General features: G+C 49.7%; 1 protein-coding gene across 9 annotated transcripts in view; it reads right to left on the bottom strand.

Moving 5' to 3' along the window:
* The window catches only part of ptpro (protein tyrosine phosphatase receptor type O), a 106,721-nt gene that overhangs the window by 23,238 nt on the left and 65,708 nt on the right, over positions 1 to 17,775 (bottom strand). For 6 of the 9 annotated variants that reach the window (XM_029748374.1, XM_029748373.1, XM_029748376.1 and 3 more), the window contains 5 exons: positions 15,300 to 15,438; positions 9,398 to 9,518; positions 7,309 to 7,377; positions 4,784 to 4,867; positions 2,937 to 2,972 (listed from right to left, as the gene is read on the bottom strand). In XM_029748374.1, coding sequence (XP_029604234.1) covers positions 2,937 to 2,972; positions 4,784 to 4,867; positions 7,309 to 7,377; positions 9,398 to 9,518; positions 15,300 to 15,438 — 449 coding nt within the window. Of the gene's footprint in view, positions 1 to 2,936; positions 2,973 to 4,783; positions 4,868 to 7,308; positions 7,378 to 9,397; positions 9,519 to 11,075; positions 11,099 to 11,181; positions 11,203 to 15,299; positions 15,439 to 17,775 lie in introns of those variants that run through there. The other 3 variants (XM_029748381.1, XM_029748382.1, XM_029748375.1) reach the window with 3 other exon arrangements.

The raw sequence follows: 17,775 nt of genomic DNA on the forward strand, positions 1-17,775 counted from the left end.
AGGGTTGAAACACAACACACACAGAACAGTCATCCAGCTGGACAGGGGCTGAAACACAACACAGAGAACAGAACAGTCATCCAGCTGGACAGGGCTGAAACACAACACAGAGAACAGTCATCCAGCTGGACAGGGGCTGAAACACAACACACACAGAACAGTCATCCAGCTGGACAGAGCTGAAACACAACACAGAGAACAGTCATACAGCTGGACAGGGGCTAAAACACAACACATAGAACAGTCATCCAGCTGGACAGGGCTGAAACACAACACACAGAGAACAGTCATCCAGCTGGACAGAGCTGAAACGGAACACACACAGAACAGAACAGTCATCCAGCTGGACAGGGCTGAAACACAACACACACAGAACAGTCATCCAGCTGGACAGAGCTGAAACAGAACACACACAGAACAGTCATCCAGCTGGACAGGGCTGAAACAGAACAGTCATCCAGCTGGACAGGGCTGAAACACAACACACACAGAACAGTCATCCAGCTGGACAGGGTTGAAACACAACACACAGAACAGTCATCCAGCTGGACAGGGCTGAAACACAACACACAGAACAGTCATCCAGCTGGACAGGGGCTGAAACACAACACACACAGAACAGTCATCCAGCTGGACAGGGCTGAAACAGAACACACAGAACAGTCATCCAGCTGGACAGGGGCTGAAACACAACACACACAGAACAGTCATCCAGCTGGACAGGGCTGAAACACAACACACACAGAACAGACATCCAGCTGGACAGGGGCTGAAACACAACACACAGAACAGTCATCCAGCTGGACAGCGGTGGGGTTAAAAGCCAGCGGTGGGGTGCAGGGTGGTCTGCTGCTGGTTAAAGCCAGCGGTGGGGTGCAGGGTGGTCTGCTGCTGGTTAAAGCCAGCGGTGGGGTGCAGGGTGGTCTGCTGCTGGTTAAAGCTAGCGGTGGGGTGAAGGGTGGTCTGCTGCTGGTTAAAGCCAGCGGTGGGATGCAGGGTGGTATGCTGCTGGTTAAAGCCAGCGGTGGGGTGCAGGGTGGTCTGCTGCTGGTTAAAGCCAGCGGTGGCATGCAGGGTGGTCTGCTGCTGGTTAAAGCCAGCGGTGGGGTGCAGGGTGGTCTGCTGCTGGTTAAAGCCAGCGGTGGGATGCAGGGTGGTCTGCTGCTGGTTAAAGCCAGCGGTGGGGTGCAGGGTGGTCTGCTGCTGGTTAAAGCCAGCGGTGGGATGCAGGGTGGTCTGCTGCTGGTTAAAGCCAGCGGTGGGATGCAGGGTGGTCTGTTGCTGGTGTAAGCCACAGTGGGATGCAGGGTGGTCTGCTGCTGGTTAAAGCCAGCGGTGGGGTGCAGGGTGGTCTGCTGCTGGTTAAAGCCAGCGGTGGGATGCAGGGTGGTCTGCTGCTGGTTAAAGCCAGCGGTGGGGTGCAGGGTGGTCTGCTGCTGGTTAAAGCCAGCGGTGGGGTGCAGGGTGGTCTGCTGCTGGTTAAAGCCAGCGGTGGGATGCAGGGTGGTCTGCAGGGTGGTCTGCTGCTGGTTAAAGCCAGCGGTGGGGTGCAGGGTGGTCTGCTGCTGGTTAAAGCCAGCGGTGGGATGCAGGGTGGTCTGTTGCTGGTGTAAGCCACAGTGGGATGCAGGGTGGTCTGCTGCTGGTTAAAGCCAGCGGTGGGGTGCAGGGTGGTCTGCTGCTGGTTAAAGCCAGCGGTGGGGTGAAGGGTGGTCTGCTGCTGGTTAAAGCCAGTGGTGGGATGCAGGGTGGTTTGCAGGGTGGTCTGCTGCTGGTTAAAGCCAGCGGTGGGGTGCAGGGTGGTCTGCTGCTGGTTAAAGCCAGTGGTGGGATGCAGGGTGGTCTGCTGCTGGTTAAAGCCAGCGGTGGGATGCAGGGTGGTCTGTTGCTGGTTAAAGCCACAGTGGGGTGCAGGGTGGTCTGCTGCTGGTTAAAGCCAGCGGTGGGGTGCAGGGTGGTGGCTCAGTTGGTAGAGCATGGTGTTTGTAACGTGTTTGCAACGCCAGGGTTGTGGGTTCGATTCCCACGGGGGACCAGTGCGGAGAAAAAAATTATGAAATGTATGCATTCACTACTGTAAGTCGCTCTGGATAAGAGCGTCTGCTAAATGACTAAAATGTCAAATGTAAAAAAAAAAATGTAAATGGTCTGCTGCTGGTTAAAGCCAGCAGTGGGATGCAGGGTGGTCTGCTGCTGGTTAAAGCCAGCAGTGGGATGCAGGGTGGTCTGCTGCTGGTTAAAGCCAGCGGTGGGGTGCAGGGTGGTCTGCTGCTGGTTAAAGCCAGCAGTGGGATGCAGGGTGGTCTGCTGCTGGTTAAAGCCAGCGGTGGGGTGCAGGGTGGTCTGCTGCTGGTTAAAGCCAGCAGTGGGATGCAGGGTGGTCTGCTGCTGGTTAAAGCCAGCGGTGGGGTGCAGGGTGGTCTGCTGCTGGTTAAAGCCAGCGGTGGGGTGCAGGGTGGTCTGCTGCTGGTTAAAGCCAGCGGTGGGGTGCAGGGTGGTCTGCTGCTGGTTAAAGCCAGCGGTGGGGTGCAGGGTGGTCTGCTGCTGGTTAAAGCCAGCGGTGGGATGCAGGGTGGTCTGCTGCTGGTTAAAGCCAGCGGTGGGGTGCAGGGTGGTCTGCTGCTGGTTAAAGCCAGCGGTGGGGTGCAGGGTGGTCTGCTGCTGGTTAAAGCCAGCAGTGGGATGCAGGGTGGTCTGCAGGGTGGTCTGCTGCTGGTTAAAGCCAGCGGTGGGATGCAGGGTGGTATGCTGCTGGTTAAAGCCACAGTGGGGTGCAGGGTGGTATGTGGTAACACACACACACATTAACACACACACACATACATACACACACACAGATTAACATACTTCACACACACACACACACACACACACACACACACACACACACACACACACACACACACACACACACACACACACACACACAGTGTTACCTTGTCAGTTTCCGTCTCTTTAAAGCAGTCTTGCTCCTATAAAACACAGACAGGAGGAATCCATGACTGTTTGTTGTTAAACCACCTTGAATATATAATCAGACATTTAGTTCCCAACAGAACCAGTTATCAGAACCATCCCATTAAATCCCAACAGAACACTGTGATCAGAACCATCCCATCAAATCCCAACAGAACCAGTGATCAGAACCATCCCATCAAATCCCAACAGAACACAGTGATCAGAACCATCCCATCAAATCCCAACAGAACCAGTTATCAGAACCATCCCTCTACCACTGGACCCACATCATCAAATCCCAACAGCACCAGTTATCAGAACCATCCCATCAAATCCCAACAGAACCAGTGATCAGAACCATCCCATCAAATCCCAACAGAACCAGTGATCAGAACCATCCCATCAAATCCCAACAGAACCAGTGATCAGAACCATCCCATCAAATCCCAACAGAACCAGTTATAAGAACCATCCCATCAAACCCCAACAGAACCAGTTATCAGAACCATCCCTCTACCACTGGACCCACATCATCAAATCCCAACAGAACCAGTTATCAGAACCATCCCATCAAATCCCAACAGAACCTGTTATCAGAACCATCCCTCTACCACTGAACCCACATCACCACAGAACCTACAGAACCAGTTATCAGCGAGCAGAAAGCGAGCAGACAGCGTGCAGACAGCAGGCAGACAGCAGGCAGACAGCGTGCAGACAGCGAGCAGACAGCGTGCAGACAGCAAGAAGACAGCGTGCAGACAGCGTGCAGACAGCGTGCAGACAGCGAGCAGACAGCGAGCAGACAGCGAGCAGACAGCGAGCAGACAGCGTGCAGACAGCGTGCAGACAGCGAGCAGACAGCCTGCAGACAGCGAGCAGACAGCCTGCAGACAGCGAGCAGACAGCGTGCAGACAGCGAGCAGACAGCGTGCAGACAGCGTGCAGACAGCGTGCAGACAGCGAGCAGACAGCGTGCAGACAGCGAGCAGACAGCGTGCAGACAGCGTGCAGACAGCGAGCAGACAGCAAGCAGACAGTAAGGCCCCAGAACAGTTCCTTACCAAGGAGACAGAAGGGGACAGCTTTTCTAACACAGGCCCCAGAACAGTTCCTTACCAAGGAGACAGAGAGGACAGCCTTTCTAACACAGGCCCCAGAACAGTTACTTACCAAGGAGACAGAGGAGGACAGCCTTTCTAACACAGGCCCCAGAACAGTTCCTTACCAAGGAGACAGAGAGGACAGCCTTTCTAACACAGGCCCCAGAACAGTTCCTTACCAAGGAGACAGAGGGGACAGCCTTTCTAACACAGGCCCCAGAACAGTTCCTTACCCAGGAGACAGAGGGGACAGCCTTTCTAACACAGGCCCCAGAACAGTTCCTTACCAAGGAGGCAGAAGGGGACAGCCTTTCTAACACAGGCCCCAGAACAGTTCCTTACCAAGGAGACAGAGAGGACAGCCTTTCTAACACAGGCCCCAGAACAGTTCCTTACCAAGGAGACAGAGAGGACAGCCTTTCTAACACAGGCCCCAGAACAGTTCCTTACCAAGGAGACAGCGAGCAGACAGCCTTTCTAACACAGGCCCCAGAACAGTTCCTTACCAAGGAGACAGAGAGGACAGCCTTTCTAACACAGGCCCCAGAACAGTTCCTTACCAAGGAGATAGAGGGGACAGCCTTTCTAACACAGGCCCCAGAACAGTTCCTTACCAAGGAGACAGAGAGGACAGCCTTTCTAACACAGGCCCCAGAACAGTTCCTTACCAAGGAGACAGAGAGGACAGCCTTTCTAACACAGGCCCCAGAACAGTTACTTACCAAGGATTAATATAAAAAGCCAAAAGATAGTCCGTCCAAAGGCAGGATGGCAGGAGGGTGAGGAAGGCAAAGAGGCTCCTTCGCCTGAAGGGTTCAGAACAGACAGACAGACAGACAGACAGACAGACAGACAGACAGACAGACAGACAGACAGACAGACAGACAGACAGACAGACAGACAGACAGACAGACAGACAGACAGACAGACAGCATTAGTAACATGGCAGAGAGGTAGGGAAGCCTGTCAGTCTGAGCCTGTTAATAAGGCCCACTATAGTGACCTGTCTTTAACTCTCTGGTCAAGACAATAAACAGCCTTCTGTTGGTTCACAGTGGAGACATCAATGACTGTGTTGTTTTGATCAGTGCTCTAACAGCTGTTCAGTAGGGCCCAGTGTTCAGTAGGGCCCAGTGTTCATTAGGGCCCAGTGTTCAGTAACAGACCGTCTTTAAGCCCCAAGGCCTGCCGTAACGGACCGTCTTTAAGCCCCAAGGCCTGACGTAACGGACCGTCTTTAAGCCCCAAGGCCTGCCGTAACAGACCGTCTTTAAGCACCAAGGCCTGCCGTAACAGACCGTCTTTAAGCCCCCCTGCCGTAACGGACCGTCTTTAAGCCCCAAGGCCTGCCGTAACAGACCGTCTTTAAGCCCCAAGGCCTGCCGTAACGGACCGTCTTTAAGCCCCAAGGCCTGCCGTAACAGACCGTCGTTAAGCCCCAAGGCCTGCCGTAACGGACCGTCGTTAAGCCCCAAGGCCTGCCGTAACAGACCGTCTTTAAGCCCCAAGGCCTGCCGTAACGGACCGTCTTTAAGACCTCATATGAATCATCATTAGTCTGTTATCAACAGCTTCAGAAGGACATCGTTTACTGGACATAACTGACAGTTTCAACAACCATCTCTTGATAAAAGGTACAGAGTCCCAATTGTTGAAGGGTTTTGTCCATAGTTGAAATGTTTCATTAAATAGTAAATGTGTATAGGAGCCAAAACTCCAACCCAAATCATTTCTTCCCATTTCCCCTACTGAGGAAGCAATGCTGGCCTCTCCCTTTGATCCTCTGAGATCAGATTTACTACACTGTCATCAAAACTATATTTCGACTAACTCTAGCCAGTGTTAAACAGAGTTGTAGCCTCTCTCTCTCCCTGGTCTGACTAGTAAAGGTTATTCCTACTAACTCTAGCCAGTGTTAAACAGAGTTGTAGCCTCTCTCTCTCCCTGGTCTGATAGTTGGATTAGAGGTTATTCCTACTAACTCTAGCCAGTGTTAAACAGAGTAGTAGCCTCTCTCTCCCTGGTCTGATAGTTGGATTAAAGGTTATTCCTACTAACTCTAGCCAGTGTTAAACAGAGTTGTAGCCTCTCTCTCTCCCTGGTCTGACTAGTAAAGGTTATTCCTACTAACTCTAGCCAGTGTTAAACAGAGTTGTAGCCTCTCTCTCTCTCCCTGGTCTGATAGTTGGATTAGAGGTTATTCCTACTAACTCTAGCCAGTGTTAAACAGAGTTGTAGCCTCTCTCTCTCCCTGGTCTGACTAGTAAAGGTTATTCCTACTAACTCTAGCCAGTGTTAAACAGAGTTGTAGCCTCTCTCTCTCTCCCTGGTCTGACAGTTGGATTAGAGGTTATTCCTACTAACTCTAGCCAGTGTTAAACAGAGTTGAAGCCTCTCTCTCTCTCCACCTGGTCTGATAGTTGGATTAGAGGTTATTCCTACTAACTCTAGCCAGTGTTAAACAGAGTTATAGCCTCTCTCTCTCTCCCTGGTCTGACTAGTCATGGTTATTCCTACTAACTCTAGCCAGTGTTAAACAGAGTTGTAGCCTCTCTCTCTCCCTGGTCTGACTAGTAAAGGTTATTCCTACAAACTCTAGCCAGTGTTAAACATAGTTGTAGCCTCTCTCTCTCTCTCTCTTCCTGGTCTGATAGTTGGATTAGAGGTTATTCCTACTAACTCTAGCCAGTGTTAAACAGAGTTGTAGCCTCTTTCTCTCTCCCTGGTCTGACTAGTCAAGGTTATTCCTACTAACTCTAGCCAGTGTTAAACAGAGTTGTAGCCTCTCTCTCTCTCCCTGGTCTGATAGTTGGATTAAAGGTTATTCCTACTAACTCTAGCCAGTGTTAAACAGAGTTGTAGCCTCTCTCTCTCTCTCTCCCTGGTCTGACAGTTGGATTAAAAGTTATTCCTACTAACTCTAGCCAGTGTTAAACAGAGTTGTAGCCTCTCTCTCTCTCTCTCCCTGGTCTGACAGTTGGATTAAAGGTTATTCCTACTAACTCTAGCCAGTGTTAAACAGAGTTGTAGCCTCTCTCTCTCTCTCTCCCTGGTCTGATAGTTGGATTAGAGGTTATTCCTACTAACTCTAGCCAGTGTTAAACAGAGTTGTAGCCTCTCTCTCTCCCTGGTCTGACAGTTGGATTAGATGAATGGATTTGAACATTCAGATAGTCTGGTTGACTGAAGACAGCAGACTTGTTGTTTTGGGTTTCTGGTTTCAGGGTAGAGACGTGGTAATTCCTACCAGTTGTAGGGCAGTTTGCCGTCTCTCTCAAACGAAGCAAAGTTGATGAAGGTTTCTGCTCCGCACTCCCTGGAAGAAAGACAGCAGTTAGCTACAAACACAAAAATAACTCCCACTTACTGTATTACACACACGATGACTAAAACAATACAAAGAGGAAGTGAAACGTTTTGATGACTAAAATAATAAAGAGGAATTGAAAATGCTTTAACCAAAATATTTGTATTCTATCTATTGCCAGGCTCTGATCTACACTGGACAGATCTAACCTGGGGCTCTGTGGGTAATGACCTGATCTACACTGGACAGATCTACACTGGACAGATCTAACCTGGGGCTCTGTGGGTAATGACCTGATCTACACTGGACAGATCTAACCTGATCTACACTGGACAGATCTAACCTGGGGCTCTGTGGGTAATGACCTGATCTACACTGGACAGATCTAACCTGGGGCTCTGTGGGTAATAACCTGATCTACACTGGACAGATATACACTGGACAGATCTAACCTGGGGCTCTGTGGGTAATGACCTGATCTACACTGGACAGATCTACACTGGACAGATCTAACCTGGGGCTCTGTGGGTAATGACCTGATCTACACTGGACAGATCTACACTGGACAGATCTAACCTGATCTACACTGGACAGATCTAACCTGATCTACACTGGACAGATCTACACTGGACAGATCTACACTGGACAGATCTAACCTGGGGCTCTGTGGGTAATAACCTGATCTACACTGGACAGATCTAACCTGATCTACACTGGACAGATCTAACCTGGGGCTCTGTGGGTAATGACCTGACCTACACTGGACAGATCTACACTGGACAGATCTACACTGGACAGATCTAACCTGGGGCTCTGTGGGTAATAACCTGATCTACACTGGACAGATCTAACCTGGGGCTCTGTGGGTAATGAGGGGGGAGAGAGGAGGAGCCAGGGGGAGAGGAGGAGCCAGGGGGAGAGAGGAGGAGCCAGTGGGAGAGAGGAGGAGCCAGGGGGAGAGAGAGGAGCCAGGGGGAGAGAGAGGAGGAGCCAGGGGGAGAGAGAGGAGGAGCCAGGGAGAGAGAGGAGGAGCCAGGGGGAGGGAGAGAGGAGGAGCCAGGGGGAGAGAGGAGGAGCCAGGGGGAGAGAGGAGGAGTCAGGGGGAGAGAGGAGGAGCCAGGGGGAGAGAGGAGGAGCCAGGGGGAGAGAGAGGAGGAGCCAGGGGGAGAGAGGAGGAGCCAGGGGGAGAGAGAGGAGGAGCCAGGGAGAGAGAGAGGAGGAGCCAGGGAGAGAGAGGAGGAGCCAGGGGGAGAGAGGAGGAGCCAGGGGGAGGGAGAGAGGAGGAGCAAGGGGAGGGAGAGAGGAGGAGCCAGGGGGAGGGAGAGAGGAGGAGCCAGGGGAGAGAGGAGCCAGGGGGAGAGAGGAGGAGCCAGGGGGAGAGAGGAGGAGCCAGGGGAGAGAGGAGGAGCCAGGGGGAGAGAGGAGGAGCCAGGGGGAGGGAGAGAGGAGGAGCCAGGGGGAGGGAGAGAGGAGGAGCCAGGGGGAGAGAGAGGAGGAGCCAGGGGGAGAGAGAGGAGGAGCCAGGGGAGAGAGGAGGAGCCAGGGGGGGAGAGAGGAGGAGCCAGGGGGAGAGAGGAGGAGCCAGGGGGAGAAAGGAGGAGCCAGGGGGAGAAAGGAGGAGCCAGGGTGCAGAGAGAGGAGCCCGGGGGAGAGAGGAGGAGCCAGGGGGAGAGAGAGGAGGAGCCAGGGGGAGAGAGGAGGAGCCAGGGGGGGAGAGAGGAGGAGCCAGGGGGAGAGAGGAGGAGCCAGGGGAGAAAGGAGGAGCCAGGGGGAGAGAGGAGGAGCCAGGGGGAGAGAGGAGGAGGCAGGGGGAGAGAGGAGGAGCCAGGGGGAGAGAGGAGGAGCCAGGGGGAGAGAGGAGGAGCCAGGGGGGAGAGAGGAGGAGTCAGGGTACTTGTTGTTCAGCTCTAATTTTCTTAATCTTCAGACAGAAATATATTATGAAATATTATTTGAAAAGCCAGAACTTGTGGAAAGGTTAGTGTCGGGCTTGTATGTCCGTTAGGTGGACAGCTCCCCCACATCTCACCTGGCCATCTGCAGGTGTTTCTTACGCAGCATCAGTAGGAAGAGGACCAGCAGGCTGAGGAGGAGGACACTGAGGACCGCTAGAGCAGAGATGGCAGCTACGCTGGGATTCATCTCTCTGGCTGGAACGACAATAACATATTATCACTGAGGACCTCTAGAGCAGAGATGGGATTCACCTCTCTGGCTGGAACGACAATAACATATTATCACTGAGGACCTCTAGAGCAGAGATGGCAGCTACGCTGGGGTTCATCTCTCTGGCTGGAACGACAATAACATATTATCACTGAGGACCTCTAGAGCAGAGATGGCAGCGACGCTTGGATTCACCTCTCCGGCTGGAACGACAATAACATACAGTATGGATTATTATCACTGAGGACCTCTAGAGCAGAGATGGAGCGACAGGCCTACACACAGCCTGCGGACACAGCAATGTGGATCTGAAACTCAGTATTTGGAGTCATAGTGGTTGGATGTGGTCCACTACAACCTGCTGACATTGGCCTTCTAGGAAACAGGAACAATATTTAACCACAGAAGAGAGAGAGGAGAGAGGAAAGAGAGAGATGAGAGAGAGAAGAGGAGAGGAGAGAGAGAGGAGATGGAGACAGAGAGAGAGAGAGGAGGAGGAGAGAGAGATGAGAGAGGAGAGAGAGAGAGGAGATAGAGAGAGGAGAGAGAGAGAGGAGAGAGAGAGAGAGAGAGAGAGAGAGAGAGAGAGAGACGAGAGAGAGAGAGAGAGAGAAGAGAGAGAAGAGAGAGAGAGAGAGAGAGAGAGAGAGAGAGAGAGAGAGAGGAGAGAGAGAGAGAGAGAGAGACAGAAAACCACGAGAAAACTGACTTGTTCTGTGGTGTAAAACTGAAGAACTGTAGATTTTTCCCATACCTGTGGTAGAGATGTGAATGAAGGCTGACTGTACCTGTAGTAGAGATGTGTATGAAGGCTGACTGTACCTGTAGTAGAGATGTGTATGAAGGCTGACTGTACCTCTGGGTAGAGATGTGTATGAAGGCTGACTGTACCTCTGGTAGAGATGTGTATGAAGGCTGACTGTACCTCTGGTAGAGATGTGTATGAAGGCTGACTGTACCTGTAGTAGAGATGTGTATGAAGGCTGACTGTCCCTGTAGTAGAGATGTGTATGAAGGCTGACTGACTGTACCTCTGGTAGAGATGTGTATGAAGGCTGGCTGTACCTGTAGTAGAGATGTGTATGAAGGCTGACTGTACCTCTGGTAGAGATGTGTATGAAGGCTGACTGTACCTCTGGTAGAGATGTGTATGAAGGCTGACTGTACCTGTAGTAGAGATGTGTATGAAGGCTGACTGTACCTGTAGTAGAGATGTGTATGAAGGCTGACTGTACCTGTAGTAGAGATGTGTATGAAGGCTGACTGTACCTCTGGTAGAGATGTGTATGAAGGCTGACTGTACCTCTGGTAGAGATGTGTATGAAGGCTGACTGTACCTGTAGTAGAGATGTGTATGAAGGCTGGCTGTACCTGTAGTAGAGATGTGTATGAAGGCTGACTGTACCTCTGGTAGAGATGTGTATGAAGGCTGACTGTACCTGTAGTAGAGATGTGTATGAAGGCTGACTGTACCTGTAGTAGAGATGTGTATGAAGGCTGACTGTACCTGTAGTAGAGATGTGTATGAAGGCTGACTGTACCTGTAGTAGAGATGTGTATGAAGGCTGGCTGACTGTACCTGTAGTAGAGATGTGTATGAAGGCTGACTGTACCTCTGGTAGAGATGTGTATGAAGGCTGACTGTACCTGTAGTAGAGATGTGTATGAAGGCTGACTGTACCTGTAGTAGAGATGTGTATGAAGGCTGGCTGTACCTGTAGTAGAGATGTGTATGAAGGCTGACTGTACCCGTAGTAGAGATGTGTATGAAGGCTGACTGACTGTACCTGTAGTAGAGATGTGTATGAAGGCTGACTGTACCTCTGGTAGAGATGTTAATGAAGGCTGACTGTAACTGTAGTAGAGATGTTAATGAAGGCTGACTGTACCTGTAGTAGAGATGTGTATGAAGGCTGACTGTACCTGTAGTAGAGATGTGTATGAAGGCTGACTGTACCTCTGGTAGAGATGTGTATGAAGGCTGACTGACTGTACCTCTGGTAGAGATGTGTATGAAGACTGACTGACTGTACCTGTAGTAGAGATGTGTATGAAGGCTGACTGTACCTGTAGTAGAGATGTGTATGTAGGCTGACTGTACCTCTGGTAGAGATGTGTATGAAGGCTGACTGTACCTCTGGTAGAGATGTGTATGAAGGCTGACTGTACCTCTGGTAGAGATGTGTATGAAGGCTGACTGTACCTCTGGTAGAGATGTGTATGAAGGCTGACTGTACCTGTAGTAGAGATGTGTATGAAGGCTGACTGTACCTCTGGTAGAGATGTGTATGAAGGCTGACTGACTGTACCTCTGGTAGAGATGTGTATGAAGGCTGACTGACTGTAACTGTAGTAGAGATGTGTATGAAGGCTGACTGTACCTCTGGTAGAGATGTGTATGAAGGCTGACTGACTGTAACTGTAGTAGAGATGTGTATGAAGGCTGACTGTACCTGTAGTAGAGATGTGTATGAAGGCTGACTGTACCTCTGGTAGAGGTGTGTATGAAGGCTGACTGTACCTGTAGTAGAGATGTGTATGAAGGCTGACTGTACCTCTGGTAGAGGTGTGTATGAAGGCTGACTGTACCTGTAGTAGAGATGTGTATGAAGGCTGACTGTACCTGTAGTAGAGATGTGTATGAAGGCTGACTGTACCTCTGGTAGAGGTGTGTATGAAGGCTGACTGTACCTCTGGTAGAGATGTGTATGAAGGCTGACTGTACCTCTGGTAGAGATGTGTATGAAGGCTGACTGTACCTGTAGTAGAGATGTGTATGAAGGCTGACTGTACCTGTAGTAGAGATGTGTATGAAGGCTGACTGTACCTGTAGTAGAGATGTGTATGAAGGCTGACTGTACCTCTGGTAGAGATGTGTATGAAGGCTGACTGACTGTACCCGTAGTAGAGATGTGTATGAAGGCTGGCTGTACCTCTGGTAGAGATGTGTATGAAGGCTGACTGTACCTGTAGTAGAGATGTGTATGAAGGCTGACTGTACCTGTAGTAGAGATGTGTATGAAGGCTGACTGTACCTGTAGTAGAGATGTGTATGAAGGCTGACTGTACCTGTAGTAGAGATGTGTATGAAGGCTGACTGTACCTCTGGTAGAGATGTGTATGAAGGCTGACTGTACCTGTAGTAGAGATGTGTATGAAGGCTGACTGTACCTCTGGTAGAGATGTGTATGAAGGCTGACTGTACCTGTAGTAGAGATGTGTATGAAGGCTGACTGTACCTCTGGTAGAGATGTGTATGAAGGCTGACTGACTGTTCCTGTAGTAGAGATGTGTATGAAGGCTGGCTGTACCTGTAGTAGAGATGTGTATGAAGGCTGACTGTACCTGTAGTAGAGATGTGTATGAAGGCTGGCTGTACCTGTAGTAGAGATGTGTATGAAGGCTGACTATACCTGTAGTAGAGATGTGTATGAAGGCTGACTGTACCTGTAGTAGAGATGTGTATGAAGGCTGACTGTACCTGTAGTAGAGATGTGTATGAAGGCTGACTGACTGTACCCGTAGTAGAGATGTGTATGAAGGCTGACTGTACCTCTGGTAGAGATGTGTATGAAGGCTGACTGTACCTCTGATAGAGATGTGTATGAAGGCTGACTGTACCTGTAGTAGAGATGTGTATGAAGGCTGACTGTACCTCTGGTAGAGATGTGTATGAAGGCTGACTGTACCTGTAGTAGAGATGTGTATGAAGGCTGACTGACTGTACATGTAGTAGAGATGTGTATGAAGGCTGACTGTACCTCTGGTAGAGATGTGTATGAAGGCTGGCTGTACCTGTAGTAGAGATGTGTATGAAGGCTGACTGTACCTGTAGTAGAGATGTGTATGAAGGTTGACGGTACCTGTAGTAGAGATGTGTATGAAGGCTGACTGTACCTCTGGTAGAGATGTGTATGAAGGCTGGCTGTACCTGTAGTAGAGATGTGTATGAAGGCTGACTGTACCTCTGGTAGAGATGTGTATGAAGGCTGACTGTACCTCTGGTAGAGATGTGTATGAAGGCTGACTGTACCTCTGGTAGAGATGTGTATGAAGGCTGGCTGACTGTACCTGTAGTAGAGATGTGTATGAAGGCTGGCTGTACCTCTGGTAGAGATGTGTATGAAGGCTGACTGACTGTACCTGTAGTAGAGATGTGTATGAAGGCTGACTGTACCTCTGGTAGAGATGTGTATGAAGGCTGACTGTACCTCTGGTAGAGATGTGTATGAAGGCTGGCTGTACCTGTAGTAGAGATGTGTATGAAGGCTGACTGTACCTGTAGTAGAGATGTGTATGAAGGCTGGCTGTACCTGTAGTAGAGATGTGTATGAAGGCTGACTGTACCTCTGGTAGAGATGTGTATGAAGGCTGACTGTACCTCTGGTAGCGATGTGTATGAAGGCTGACTGTACCTGTAGTAGAGATGTGTATGAAGGCTGACTGTACCTGTAGTAGAGATGTGTATGAAGGCTGGCTGTACCTGTAGTAGAGATGTGTATGAAGGCTGACTGTACCTGTAGTAGAGATGTGTATGAAGGCTGACTGTACCTGTAGTAGAGATGTGTATGAAGGCTGACTGTACCTCTGGTAGAGATGTGTATGAAGGCTGACTGTACCTGTAGTAGAGATGTGTATGAAGGCTGACTGTACCTCTGGTAGAGATGTGTATGAAGGCTGACTGTACCTGTAGTAGAGATGTGTATGAAGGCTGACTGTACCTCTGGTAGAGATGTGTATGAAGGCTGACTGTACCTGTAGTAGAGATGTGTATGAAGGCTGACTGTACCTGTAGTAGAGATGTGTATGAAGGCTGACTGTACCTGTAGTAGAGATGTGTATGAAGGCTGACTATACCTGTAGTAGAGATGTGTATGAAGGCTGACTGACTGTACCTGTAGTAGAGATGTGTATGAAGGCTGACTGACTGTACCCGTAGTAGAGATGTGTATGAAGGCTGACTGTACCTCTGGTAGAGATGTGTATGAAGGCTGACTGTACCTCTGATAGAGATGTGTATGAAGGCTGACTGTACCTGTAGTAGAGATGTGTATGAAGGCTGACTGTACCTCTGGTAGAGATGTGTATGAAGGCTGACTGTACCTGTAGTAGAGATGTGTATGAAGGCTGACTGACTGTACATGTAGTAGAGATGTGTATGAAGGCTGACTGTACCTCTGGTAGAGATGTGTATGAAGGCTGGCTGTACCTGTAGTAGAGATGTGTATGAAGGCTGACTGTACCTGTAGTAGAGATGTGTATGAAGGCTGACTGTACCTCTGGTAGAGATGTGTATGAAGGCTGACTGTACCTGTAGTAGAGATGTGTATGAAGGCTGACTGTACCTGTAGTAGAGATGTGTATGAAGGCTGACTGTACCTGTAGTAGAGATGTGTATGAAGGCTGACTGGCTGTACCTGTAGTAGAGATGTGTATGAAGGCTGACTGTACCTCTGGTAGAGATGTGTATGAAGGCTGACTGTACCTCTGGTAGAGATGTGTATGAAGGCTGACTGTACCTCTGGTAGAGATGTGTATGAAGGCTGGCTGACTGTACCTGTAGTAGAGATGTGTATGAAGGCTGGCTGTACCTCTGGTAGAGATGTGTATGAAGGCTGACTGACTGTACCTGTAGTAGAGATGTGTATGAAGGCTGACTGTACCTCTGGTAGAGATGTGTATGAAGGCTGACTGTACCTCTGGTAGCGATGTGTATGAAGGCTGACTGTACCTGTAGTAGAGATGTGTATGAAGGCTGACTGTACCTGTAGTAGAGATGTGTATGAAGGCTGGCTCGCTTGGCGTACTGTAGCTATAACTGATCACACTGCAGTTATAGGAGGAGGAGGGCAACAAGCTGGACACGGTCACCACATGGGACTGGGCTGTTAGAGGCTCCCGAGCCTGCAGAGAGAACAGAGAACATTCTGCAAGGACAGAACACGGTACTGTAGAACAGAGAGAACAGAGAACACACTGCAAGGACTGAACACGGTACTGTAGAACAGAGAGAACAGAGAACACACTGCAAGGACTGAACACGGTACTGTAGAACAGAGAGAACAGAGGACATACTCTGTCAATCACAGCATTCTTATCGGCAGACTCAACAGCCTTGGTTTCTCAAATGACTGTCTCGCCTGGTTCACCAACTTCTTCTCTGATAGAGTTCAATGTGTCAAATCGGAGGGCCTGTTGTCCGGGCCTCTGGCAGTCTCTATGGTGATGCCACAGGGTTCAATTCTCGGGCCGACTCGTTTCTCTGTATATATCAATGATGTCGCTCTTGGTGTTGGTGATTCTCTGATCCACCTCTACGCAGACGACACCATTCTGTATACTTCTGGCCCTTCTTTGGACACTGTGTTAACAACCCTCCAGACGAGCTTCAATGCCATACAACTCTCCTTCCGTGGCCTCCAACTGCTCTTAAATGCAAGTAAAACTAAATGCATGCTATTCAATCGATGACTGCCTGCACCTGCCCGCCCGTCCAGCATCACCACTCTGGACGGTTCTGACTTAGAATATGTGGACAACTACAAATACCTGGGTGTCTGGTTAGACTGTAAACTCTCCTTCCAGACTCACATCAAACATCTCCAATCCAAAATTAAATCTAGAATCGGCTTCCTATTTCGCAAACAAAGCATCCTTCACTCGTGCTGCGAAACACACCCTCGTAAAACTGACCATCCTACCGATCCTCGACTTCGGTGATGTCATCTATAAAATAGCCTCCAATACTCTACTCAACAAGCTGGATGCAGTCTATCACAGTGCCATCCGTTTTGTCACCAAAGCCCCATATACTACACCACTGCGACCTGTACGCTCTCGTCGGCTGGCCCTCGCGTCATACTCGTCACCAAACCCACTGGCTCCAGGTCATCTACAAGTCTCTGCTAGGTAAAGCCCCGCCTTATCTCAGCTCACTGGTCACCATAGTAACACCCACCCGTAGCACGCGCTCCAGCAGGTATATCTCACTGGTCATCCCCAAAGCCAACACCTCCTTTGGCCGCCTTTCCTTCCAGTTCTCTGCTGCCAATGACTGGAACGAATTGCAAAAATTGCTGAAGTTGGAGACTTATATCTGGAAACATTGTATCAACTATTAACTGGGTCAGTCTGAAGCTGGTGCTGGTGAACTGGAAACATTGTATAAACTATTATCAGTGTACTACATTACATAGGGAATAGGGTCCCATTCCAGATCATAGCAGTGTACTACAGTACATAGGGAATAGGGTCCCATTCCAGATCATAGCAGTGTACTACAGTACATAGGGAATAGGGTCCCATTCCAGATCATAGCAGTGTATTACAGTACATAGGGAATAGGGTACCATTCCAGATCATAGCAGTGTACTACAGTACATAGGGAATAGGGTCCCATTCCAGATCATAGCAGTGTACTACAGTACATAGGGAATAGGGTCCCATTCCAGATCATAGCAGTGTACTACAGTACATAGGGAATAGGGTACCATTCCAGATCATAGCAGTGTACTACAGTAGATAGGGAATAGGGTCCCATTCCAGACGATAGCAGTGTATTACAGTACATAGGGAATAGGGTCCCATTCCAGATCATAGCAGTGTACTACAGTACATAGGGAATAGGGTCCCATTCCAGATCATAGCAGTGTACTACAGTAGATAGGGAATAGGGTACCATTCCAGACGATAGCAGTGTATTACAGTACATAGGGAATAGGGTCCCATTCCAGATCATAGCCGTGTACTACAGTACATAGGGAATAGGGTCCCATTCCAGATCATAGCAGTGTATTACAGTACATAGGGAATAGGGTCCCATTCCAGATCATAGCAGTGTACTACAGTACATAGGGAATAGGGTACCATTCCAGATCATAGCAGTGTATTACAGTACATAGGGAATAGGGTACCATTCCAGATGATAGCAGTGTACTACAGTACATAGGGAATAGGGTACCATTCCAGATCATAGCAGTGTACTACAGTACATGGGGAATAGGGTACCAATCCAGATGATAGCAGTGTACTACAGCACATAGGGAATAGGGTACCATTCCAGATGGTAGCAGTGTATTACAGTACATAGGGAATAGGGTACCATTCCAGATCATAGCAGTGTACTACAGTACATAGGGAATAGGGTCCCATTCCAGATCATAGCAGTGTACTACAGTACATAGGGAATAGGGTCCCATTCCAGATCATAGCAGTGTACTACAGTACATAGGGAATAGGGTA

This window comes from Salmo trutta, unplaced genomic scaffold, assembly GCF_901001165.1.
Source record: "Salmo trutta unplaced genomic scaffold, fSalTru1.1, whole genome shotgun sequence".
Classification (NCBI taxonomy): domain Eukaryota; kingdom Metazoa; phylum Chordata; class Actinopteri; order Salmoniformes; family Salmonidae; genus Salmo; species Salmo trutta.